The sequence below is a fragment of the Globicephala melas genome, chromosome 8 (genome assembly GCF_963455315.2).
Source record: "Globicephala melas chromosome 8, mGloMel1.2, whole genome shotgun sequence".
Taxonomy (NCBI): domain Eukaryota; kingdom Metazoa; phylum Chordata; class Mammalia; order Artiodactyla; family Delphinidae; genus Globicephala; species Globicephala melas.
The window spans coordinates 47,802,457-47,814,467 of NC_083321.1; the positions used below are offsets into that span (position 1 = coordinate 47,802,457).

The 12,011-nt window shown below is 41.9% G+C and overlaps 1 protein-coding gene across 3 annotated transcripts in view; it reads left to right on the top strand.

Moving 5' to 3' along the window:
* Positions 1 to 4,474: 4,474 nt before the first annotated feature.
* Positions 4,475 to 12,011, top strand: part of ZNF214 (zinc finger protein 214) — a 28,764-nt gene continuing 21,227 nt past the window's right edge. For all 3 annotated transcript variants that reach the window (XR_011377623.1, XM_060303565.1, XM_070046152.1), the window contains exons 1-2: positions 4,475 to 4,604; positions 5,804 to 5,892. Coding sequence is in view for 2 of the 3 variants with exons in the window: in XM_060303565.1 (XP_060159548.1) it covers positions 4,483 to 4,604; positions 5,804 to 5,892 (211 nt within the window). In the remaining variant the exon portion in view is untranslated. The remainder of the gene's footprint in view (positions 4,605 to 5,803; positions 5,893 to 12,011) is intronic.

Sequence of the window (12,011 nt, forward strand, 5' to 3'; positions counted from 1 at the left end):
TGCTGGGGGAGAAGGAGTGGGAGTGATACTACTACTATGGGTAGAGGGTGACTGACGCAGGGAGCAAATATGCGCTATTCTTTTTAGAACTTTGTTAGAAGAGGAATGAGAGCAATTGGTAGCGAGGAGCATAGAGAGTGCAAAGTTTTAGGCTAGCGGTTTTGTCTTCAGTCGGGCGAGGGGGTTGGAGGCGTCACAGGGTGGAGGAATAATGGCGGAGCCCAGGTGGAGGGAAGATTCTGGGGTTGAACGATAAACACCTGCTCCAGGCAGAGGGGAGAGAACCGTGCCTGAATTCATCAGAACTCTTGACAGTGGGGATAATCATACCACCTGACATCAGGAGAGTTAAGAAACGGGCATTGCCCGCGAGTTAAAGGCTACACTAGGTCTTCACCCAAACTGCACTCATTACCCACGTGGGCACCCCGGTCCCGGGCTGCCCGCCTCCCCAGGTGCAGCGGACGGGAACCTGGGAAGTGGCCTCTCCCGCCCGGTCACCGCCGGCGCCCTCTAGCCAGCACCGTTCTCCACCCCCGGGGTCCTAGCAGCTCTCCTCTTGGGCCTCGGGCCGAGTTTGCCTGCCCTTTCTTGTCTTCCACACAGAATCCGGGCTCTGGCAAGACGCTCACGGGATTTAACTTTGTATTTTAGAGCAGGCAAAATACACGCAGAGAAGAGGACGGTCATTCCATACCTTGGGTCACACGGTGGGCATTGGTGGCGAAGGTTCAATTCCAGCGCTGAAAGCCACGAACCCAGGAGGGAAAAGAAAGAGGGAAGGGAGGGGCTCAAGAGTTACCTGCTGTCTGTTGCGAAAGGGGAACTCACTCTTTGACCCTTTACGCCAAAACTCCCTCCGGCGCTGCGAGCCGAGCAAGCGCGCGCGGAGTGCTGGGTGGGCCGCCCGGAATGCTTGGACCCTCACAGCCCGGCCCAGAGAGTCTCTTCCCATTGGCTCGCGGGGCAAGGGGCTGCTCCCACTCTCCCGCTACCCGGCCTGCGTCTTAGACCCGCGTTACCACGCCCTGCTCCTAGGAAAAGATACACTGTTCATTATAGGATCTTCTGTGTGCAGCACACCTTGGGGCACACAGCCTCCTTTTCCCGATAACCAGTAACATGTGGGGAAGAGCGAGTCTGGGAGTTGGACCCTAGCTACGGATGACCTTTCCCAGACAGGCTGACTTCTAATAAGCTGCGTCCCCTTATTCATCCATCCAATAATCCCTATAACTGTTGAGCACCCACTTCGTGCCTGACAGTTTTCTGGGTCTTCTCTAGCAGGAAACAAAACATTCAAAATTTTCTGCCGCCCCCCGCCCCCAGACCCCCACACCTCCCATGGAGCTTACATTCTACTGAAGGAGTAGAGATAACCAACTGCAGTGTATCAGATGGTGATCATTGCTAAGGAGGAAAACAGTGGGTAAGGGACCTAGTGCTTGGGGGTGGGGGCTAGGAGGTGGGTCCTATCTCTCTTTGGGTGGAAAAGGAAGACACTCTGCGAAGGGGACATTTGCAGAAAGTGAGGGCGTGAGCGATGCAGATGGAGCATTCCAGGGGGAGGAAATATCTAAGTGCAGAGGCCCTCGGCAAGAGTCTGCCTGATAGACATGAGGACATTTGAGTAAATCAATCATCATGGTCATCATGACCCTGTGTTGACATGTAGTTAGTGGAATTTCGTCCAAATCCCAAATCTCTTGTGTAAATTTATGGCCTTGGCCCCTCAAAGTTGGCTTAGACTCTAATAAATCCAGCAGCTTCAGCAATTAGAATCGTCTAACTCTCAGATGAGAGACCTCAGATTAAATGGGCAAATGTGTGTCCTCTTAGGATGGGGATTACCCATTCTAAAGACCCCCCCCCTTTTTTTTTCCTCTTGACATAGCAAGATTTGGGAGATTGTGGAGTTGTCCATAGCCTCATTTAAGGTAACACTTCTCCAGCTGGAATCTTCACGGAGAGCTTTAAACCTTATTGGCAAAGTAGGAGTCAGCATTCATTGTCATTAAGTAAATGTCCACTCTAGGCAGCAGATACTAAGGGAGCAGGCCTGCTAGTTGGCAAGATGGACCCAACAACCTCAATCACCCAGAAATCAGAGCCTTAGATTGTAAAGATTCATTTAAAAACTAATTCAAAAGGATAACCAACAATGTGAGGGTGAGAGAAAACAAGGTACACGCTCTTGGTTTGGCTCCAGCCTACTATATGGATTGGTTATATAATAGCTCTTCAGGTAATGTGCTAAATATTTTATTCACAAGTCCATACATCTTAAGAGAAGCTATGAATGTTAGAGGTTTTGCTTCTGAAACCATTTCTAACATGCTCATAAAAAACCATGAAATAGAACACATTTATTTCAGGAAAAAATTAAAAACTGAGGAGACTGTTAAAGAAACGAAGTTTTACAAACTGAGTGTCCCAGAACTGTACCTTAGTAAAAATGAATTAGACATTTTTATTTTATTTACATATATCTGACAATATTTGATTTTATGTGAATGCTTACGTTTTATATCATGCATTTTAGTGCAATCTTTTTTGTTTCTTTTTGACAGCTCTCCCACTAAAAAAAGCCCCGTGAAGAACATGTTTGCCCTTTATTGCATCATTATTAAAAAAAATTGTTTTGCCTTGGTAAAATTTAATTTTCCATGCCTTCTTTCCTTTTTTTCCCTTAGTATATGAGCTGCTGAAGCAAGCACCATGCCTTTTTTCCTTGAAAAGCTAAATAATAAAATTGAAATGCAAGTCTTATTAATTAACAACTACTAGGGAAAAGGCATTTCTGAAAAAATTTATAGATGTCTCCACAAGCCCTTGCAACTGGAAGGAGAGACACCATTCTTCTTCAGAAAACTAATCTAACAAGGTGAAAAGTGGAAATCAGTAATAGAATATCCATCTTGTTTTGCTGTGCAATAAGGGGATCTGCATAGATATTCATAATGCTACCATCTTGCTGTATTTCTCCTTATATTGCACTTGAAAGTGTTAGTTGTATGAAGTACTCCTATAAGATACCTGAGCTTTTGAAAGTATTGCAATGCCTTGTGAAAATAACCTTTAACATCTAACATGAATTCTGAGTGATTGTAGTCCTTGTTCTTCTGATAATAATATTATGAATGACATCTCTATGTTACTAGAAGGTAAAATGCTTGGAGGTTTGTCAAATAAGAAAGCTTGTGATTTCCCTTATCTCCCACAAGCACGTAAAAGTCATGAAATTCCTTTTTTACTAAGAGTCTGAGAGACTTATAGGCCCTCAATTTTCTTCCTATCTTTACTCACAGTGATCTCTCCCAATAAATGAACCACATGAAGAACATCAACTATCTGGAATGTATCCTTTTGCATTTTTTTCTCCATGCTTGTATAATTATACTCACAATAACATACACAAACACATACACACACACACTGAGTTACACAATTTGAATTATATTTTTCTGTTTTTTGCATCTTGAATTCCTCACCCAACAAATAATTTTGTGCGTTGGCTATTGATGCTCTCTCCCCATCCCACTTCACTCCACCAAATAGAAGCGCTCCATAGTGGATAAAGATTTTTATCCATTTAGTTCACTGTGTATCCCCAGCACCTAAAACAGTGGATGAGTCCATCCACACCTCATGAATGTAAGAAGGGACTGATGTGGAAACAAACATGACAAGTTGAAAGAACAACAATTAGGCCAGAATGGCTAATACGGCAAAAGGGAGCAGAAAAATGAAATATGGAGTCAAGAGAGGTAGGGAATTAGATGAGAAAAGTATGGCTCTATATGTAGGGCCATATAGGTCACTGTGAGAACTTTGGCTTTCACTTAGGAATAAGCTAGGGAGCCAAGAAAGGGTTTTGAGCAAATGAATAATCACAATTATGTTTTGATCATCCAGGATCCTCATGAAGGGGATTGGAGTAGCAATAGAAGAAGCGAGGGACCAGTTAATAATAGTCTATTACAATAATCCAGGTGAGAGAAAATGATGGTAGCAGAGAAGCCTAGGTCTTGGCAGGAAGAGATCAGGCAGGAAAGCCCCACCCGACCAGCGAGTTAGCAGGAGAGAAGCGGGCCCCCATAAAACGAAATTTGAAAAGCCCTCTTCGCGGCTGTGAGACTCGAATTTAGAGACGACGCTACAGCCAGAGCTAGTGGGTTGCCCATTCCGCCGAGTGAGCGAGACAGCAGGCGTTACCACCCCTTGCCCGCCAGGGTGACTGTTTCCCCGAATCCCCAGCCCTGACTCCCCTTTCCAGGGGCCCTAAAAACACCTAGAACCGTCCCATTAACGTTAGTGTCTTGGGGTGCTCAGCACCATTCTCGGTTCAGAGGGCCATAGTACACGGTCCTCTCACCCCAGAACGCTGACGCATTAAGGCCAGGTCGCACCTCGTTCTTTCTGGCCAATCAGGAGCCACGTCCTCCGGCGTTTTCCTTTCCTGCCCCGCCTCCTCCTGTCTCCATGGGAACGCTCAGAGTGTCTACTCCGAGGCCTGGGGCTTCGGTTTTGGTCAAGCAGGGCTGCGGCCATTGTTTATTTAGACGGTGTATTTGGGCCGGTCCCCATCCCTCTCCAGAGGCTCCGTAAGTGACGCGGACTCTCGGGAGCACCGAGCCAGAAGCGGACAAGGGCGGGGAGAGCTGTGGCAGGTAGAGAGGCAGAAGAGGGAGGGCCGGGGGCCGAGAAGCCGCTCCGGCTTAGAAATCTCGGACACCAGTGTAGGTGGGTTCTTCACAGCCGCCCTCCCCACGTTTAAACTGAAGAAGGGGAAGGAGAGAGGAGGCAGAGGCAGCTTGGGTCCTGGGGCCGGGGTGCTCGGGGCCGGGAGGTGCTGGGGCGGAAGTCTGTATGGGGAACGGAGGCCTGGATGCGGAACGGAGGCCGCGCGTGTTTCCCCTACAGCAGCCGATGCCGCCGGGATCCAGCTCCGCGAGAACCGTTTGTACGTCTGAATCCGGAGCATCAGATGTACAAACTCTGGCGGCCCTTGGTGCGTACGGGGAGCCCAAACCTGCCCTGCTCCTGGGACACCATGAAGCATTTTTCTCTCTAGGGAAAGAGGGCTCTTAACTGTTTATCATTGATATCATTATCATATCAATCAGCAACGGAGGACCAGGGTGGCAAAGACTCATGCCCCCATTTTACAGGTGAGGAAAGTGAGGCCCTACGAGGTCTAGAAGTTTGGTCTTTTTCGAAGTTCTACAAGTGGTTGGTGATAGAGTTGAGACTATGATCATGTCCTGGGGGCCCTAGAGCTGGGATCTTTTGCTAAGAATCTGTACTCTGATCTAATAGTAAATCCAGTATTTATGTTGTAAGAAGTAGGAGAGGGTGACGGAATTTACCTTTCTACTTAACTGATTGAACAAAATTTTTAAAATATACTTTTAGAAAGAACTATTTAAGTGTGCTGCTGTTTTTCCAATCTTTTTAAAAAATTGTACATGTTAATAATAAACTAGGAAATTTTTGAGGCTCAGAGAGGTTAAATTACATAGAAAGCATCTTCATTCCTGGAGGGACTAAACTGTGAGATCAAATTCTGTTTTCATGCCCAAACTAGAATTGTACTTTTCTTAGATGGTCAGAAATAAGGTCCTGAGTGCCAGTTGGTACAGCTCTCCTTTCGGGTGCTTGAAAGGGAACAGAAATGTTCTTGGGCTCTTTCTGACCTCTGTCTGGGAGATTTGGAGGTTAACACTCAGTACGTGGGGATTGTAGTGAGTTTGGGAATTTCAAGTCATGCCCAGTCGTTCATTCCTCCTTTCTTCTCCCTCAGCTCAGCCTTCTCAACACTCCACGCTTCCCCCAAAAAGGAGCACAAAGGAGGAAGGAATGGTCACTATTTCCCTCACAGTCTGATCCCAGGTGAGTCGGATTGTCTTTTCTCATGTATAAAATGCCCCCGGCTTCTCCATGGATAGCGGGAGTAGTGGAGGTGGCCACAGGGATGGATGGACCAGACTGAATAGAACATATTCCTCTTTGCCTGGGAAGCTTTCAAGCCTCCTATGCAGCAAGCCCCTACCTCCTGCCCAGTGTCTTTTCCCAGCAATTACTCATTCAGTCAGCCAGTCATTCAAGCCTACTATATAATTCATACTGTTTTTGATGACCCGAGATGAATAAATACAAAAATGTCTTTCCTTAACCTTGGGGAAACAAACCACATGAGGTTAATAAGAATTTCTAAAGTTATCATACATTAAACAGTGCTGGAATGAGTGGCACTTTTAAGTAAAAGACAGGAACAGGAACTCAGAGTTGAATAATTACTATGAATTGGAAGATATCATTCCAGACAGGAAGACCATCATTTAGTCTCAGGCAGAATATAAGGGGACACATAAGGAAACCGGGCTAGTTGCAGTAGAGACATAAGTATGAATGTGTAAGGTAAGGCCATACTCTGGAGGGCTATTAATGTTTAACTGGTTACTTATTCTTGTGTACCACTCAGAGTCCACGGCACATCAACCAGAGACAGCCATTATTGACATTTTGATGTATTTATCAATACTTAGAGCCTTTTATTTAATACTTAATATACATACATACTCACTAATCTGTACAAATACTAGTATGTATGCATACATACACATATGTACAAATATGCAAACATAAATTTAAGATACATATATAAAGAGATGAGTATATATAAAAAAATTGGAATCATTACAGATAGGCTCCATGAGGGCAGGGAATGTTCCTAGTATATAGAACTATGCCTGGCATATAGTGAGCACTCAGTGAATATTTGTTGAATGTATGAGTGGCTGTTATATGTTTAATTTTTTCATTTAACATATGGACATTTTTCCAAATATGTTTGGATAGCATGAGTATTTTTTTTAACATCTTTATTAGAGTATAATTGCTTTACAATGGTGTATCAGTTTCTGCTTTACAACAAAGTGAATCAGTTATACATATACATATGTCCCCATATCTCTTCCCTCTTGCATCTCCCTCCACCCCCGCCTCCCTATCCCACCCCTGTAGGTGGTCACAAAGCACTGAGCTGATCTTCCTGTGCTATGCGGCTGCTTCCCACTAGCTATCTATTTTACGTTTGGTAGTGTATATATGTCCATGCCACTCTCTTTGTCCCAGCTTACCCTTCCCCCTCCCCGTATCCTCAAGTCCATTCTCTAGTACGTCTGCATATTTATTCCAGTCTTGCCCCTAGGTTCTTCTGACCATTTTCTTTTCTTTTTTTTTTAGATTCCATATATATGTTAGCATACGGTATTTCTTTTTCTCTTTCTGACTTACTTCACTCTGTATGACAGCCTCTAGGTCCATCCACATCACTACAAATAACTCAGTTTCATCCTTTTTATGGCTGAGTAATATTCCATTGTATATATATGCCACATCTTCTTTATCCATTCATCTGTTGATGGACACTTAGGTTGCTTCCATGTCCTGGCTATTGTAAATAGAGCTGCAATGAATATTTTGGTATATGACTCTTTTTGAATTATGATTTTCTCAGGGTATATGCCCAGTAGTGGGATTGCTGGGTCACATGGTAGTTCTATTTGTAGTTTTTTAAGGAACCTCCATACTGTTCTCCATAGCGGCTCTATCAATTTACATTCCCAACAACAGTGCAAGAGGGTTCCCTTTTCGCCACACCCTCTCCAGCATTTATTGTTTGTAGATTTTTTGCTGATGGCCGTTCTGACCGGTGTGAGATGATATCTCATTGTAGTTTTGATTTGCATTTCTCTAATGATTAATGATGTTGAGCATTCTTTCATGTGTCTGTTGGCAATCTATATATCTTCTTTGGAGAAATGTCTATTTAGGTCTTCTGCCGATTTTTGGATTGGGTTTTGTTTTTAATTTTTTAAATTTGTTTACTTTTGGCTGTGCTAGGTCTTCGTTGCTGCGCCTGGGCTTTCTCTAGTTGCGGTGAGCTGGGGCTACTCTTTGTTGCGGTGCGTGGGCTTCTCATGGTGGTGGCTTCTCTTCTTGTGGAGCACAGGCTCTAGGCGCCTGGGCTTCAGTAGTTGTGGCTCACGGGCTCTAGAGTGCAGGCTCAGTAGTTGTGGCACACAGGCTTAGTTGCTCTGCGACATGTGGCATCTTCCCAGATCAGGGCTCGAACCCGTGTCTCCTGCATTGACAGACGGATTCTTAACCACTGCGCCACCAGAGAAGCCCTGTTTTTTTTTTGATATTGAGCTGCATGAGTTTCTTGTATGTTTTGGAGATTAATCCTTTGTCAGTTGCTTCATTTGCAAATATTTTCTCCCATTCTGAGGGTTGTCTTTTCACCTTGTTTATGGTTTCCTTTGCTGTGCAAAAGCTTTGAAGTTTCATTAGGTCCCATTTGTTTATTTTTGTTTTTATTTCCATTTCTCTAGGAGGTGGGTCAAAAAGGATCTTGCTGTGATTTATGTCACAGAGTGTTCTGCCTATGTTTTCCTCTAAGAGTTTGATGGTGTCTGGCCTTACATTTATGTCTTTAATCCCTTTTGAGTTTATTTTTGTATATGGTGTTAGGGAGTGTTCTAATTTCATTCTGTCCAGTTTTCCCAGCACCACTTATTGAAGAGACTATCTTTTCTCCACTGTATATTCTTGCTTCCTTTATCAAAGATGAGGTGACCATATGTGCTTGGGTTTATCTCTGGGCTTTCTATCCTGTTCCATTGATCTATATTTCTGTTTCTGTGCCAGTACCATACTGTCTTGATTACTGTAGCTTTGTAGTATAGTCTGAAGTCCGGGAGCCTGATTCCTCCAGCTCCGTTGTTCTTTCTCAAGATTGCTTTGGCTATTTGGGGTCTTTTGTGTTTCCATACAAATTGTGAAGTTTTTTGTTCTAGTTCTGTGAAAAATGCCATTGGTAGTTTGATAGGGATTGCATTGAATCTGTAGATTGCTTTGGGTAGTAGATTCATTTTCACAATGTTGACTCGTCCAATCCAAGAACATGGTATATCTCTGCTTCTATCTGTATCATCTTTAATTTCTTTCATCAGTGTCTTATAATTTTCTGCATACAGGTCTTTTGTCTCCTTAAGTAGGTTTATTCCTAGATGTTTTATTCTTTTTGTTGCAATGGTAAATGGGAGTGTTTTCTTAATTTCACTTTCAGATTTTTCATTAGTGTATAGGAATGCAAGAGATTTCTGTGCATCAATTTTGTATCCTGCTACTTTACCAAATTCATTGATTAGCTCTAGTAGTTTTCTGGTAGCATCTTTAGGATTCTCTATGTATAGTATCATGTCATCTGCAAACAGTGACAGCTTTATTTCTTCTTTTGTGATTTGGATTCCTTTTATTTCTTTTTCTTCTATGATTGCTGTGGCTAAAACTTCCAAAACTATGTTGAATAATAGTGGTGAGAGTGGGCAACCTTGTCTCATTCCTGATCTTAGTGGAAATGCTTTCAGTTTTTCACCATTGAGAACGATGTTGGCTGTGGGTTTGTCATATATGGCCTTTATTATGTTGAGGAAAGTTCCCTCTATGCCTACTTTCTGCAGGGTTTTTATCATAAATGGATGTTGAATTTTGTCAAAATCTTTCTCTGCATCTATTGAGATGATCACATGGCTTTTCTCCTTCAATTTGTTAATATGGTGTATCACATTGATTGATTTGCGTATATTGAAGAATCCTTGCATTCCTGGAATAAACCCCACTTGATCATAGTGTATGATCCTTTTAATGTGCTGTTGGATTCTGTTTGCTAGTATTTTGTTGAGGACTTTTGCATCTATGTTCCTCAGTGATATTGGCCTGTAGTTTTGTTTCTTTGTGACATCTTTTCTGGTTTTGGTATCAGAGTGATGGTGGCCTCGTAGAATGAGTTTGGGAGTGTTCTTCCCTCTGCTATATTTTGGAAGAGTTTGAGAAGGATAGGTGTTAGCTCTTCTCTAAATGTTTGATAGAATTCGCCTGTGAAGCCATCTGGTCCTCGGCTTTTTTTTGTTGGAAGATTTTTAATCACAGTTTCAATTTCAGTGCTTGTGATTGGTCTGTTCATACTTTCTATTTCTTCCTGGTTCAGTCTTGGAAGGTTGTGCATTTCTAAGAATTTGTCCATTTCTTCCAGGTTTCCATTTCATTGGCATATAGTTGCTTGTAGTAATCTCTCATGATCCTTTCTATTTCTGCAGTGTCAGTTGTTACTTCTCTTTTTTCATTTCTAATTCTGAGTCTTCTCCCTCTTCTTCTTGATAAGTCTGGCTAATGGTTTATCAATTTTGTTTATCTTCTCAAAGAACCAGCTTTTAGTTTTATTGATTTTTGCTATCGTTTCCTTCATTTCTTTTTCATTTATTTCTGATCTGATCTTTATGATTTCTTTTCTTCTGCTAACTTTGGGGTTTTTATTTTCTTCTTTCTCTAATTGCTTTAGGTGTAAGATTAGATTGTTTATTTGAGATGTTTCTTGTTTCTTAAGGTAGGCTTGTATAGCTATAAACTTCCCTCTTAGAACTGCTTTTGCTGCATCCCATAGATTTTGGGTCATTGTGTTTTCATTGTCATTTGTTTCTAGGTATTTTTTGATTTCCCCTTTGATTTCTTCAGTGATCTCTTGGTTATTAAGTAGTGTGTTGTTTAGCCTCCATGTGTTTGTATTTCTTACAGTTTTATTCCTGTAATTGATATCTAGTCTCATAGTGTTGTGGTCGGAAAAGATACTTGATACAATTTCAATTTTCTTAAATTTACCAAGGCTTGATTTGTGACCCAAGATATGATCTGTCCTGGAGAATGTTCCATGAGCACTTGAGAAGAATGTGTATTCTCTTCTTTTTGGACGGAATGTCCTATAAATATCAATTAAGTCCATCTTGTTTAATGTATCATTTAAAGCTTGTGTTTCCTTATTTATTTTCATTTTGGATGATCTGTCCATTGGTGAAGGTGTGGTGTTAAAGTCCCCTACTATGATTGTGTTACTGTTGATTGTATTATGTCAATATGAATATTGACATAATATGAAAGGATAATCAGGGAGATAAATAAAGTGGAGATTGACCACTTTCAACATATATTTATTGGTCATTTGCATTACTTCTTTGATAAATTGACTCAAATTACCTTTTTCCTACTGAATTTTTTGTTTCCATTTGATAGAATGTACTCAGTATGTAAAATATGGAAGCCAGGGCTTCCCTGGTGGCACAGTGGTTGAGAGTCCACCTGCCGATGCAGGGGACACGGGTTCGTGCCCCGGTCCGGGAAGATCCCACATGCGGCAGAGCGGCTGGGCCCGTGAGCCATGGCCTCTGAGCCTGCGCGTCTGGAGCCTGTGCTCCGCAATGGGAGAGGCCACAACAGTGAGAGGCCCGCGTACTGCAAAAAAAAAAAAAAAAAAAAAAAAAAGGGAAAAAAAAAATATGGAAGCCATTTGTTATATGCTGTAAATATTTCTTTAGGTTATCATTTGCCTTTTACTTTTAAGGACTTCTTTGTTTATATGACTTAAATTTGTATAAAGTGAATCTTCTTTTTATTTATATGTATAGTTTTATACAGCACTAGCTGACAGCTCAACATCACTCTCATGAGAGGTCCAAACCAGAACTGCCCAGCCAAGCTACCCATGAATTTCTGACCCAGAGAAACCATGAAATATAATAATTATTGTTTTAAGCCACTCAGTTTTGAAGTAACTAGTTGTGTGGCAGTAGATTATAAACACAGGTGTTGCTGCATTTTATTGGCCTTATGTTTTAGTTTATTTCTGAAGTTTATGTCAATATTCATTAGTAATATAGATCTGTAGTTTTGTGATTTTGCTGTCTCAGTGTTTTCCTGAGTTTCTTAAAATTTTTGATAACTCTTTTATATGCCTTGGAATAGTTTAATAGAATCACATTATCTGTTCTTTGCAAATCTGAAAGAATTCATTTAAGGAAACTTTTGGGTTGTTATTGTGAAGGTCATATTTCTTTGATAACTTGACCAGTTTCTTTCAAAATATCTGATCTGTTCAGAATTTTTCCCTTTTC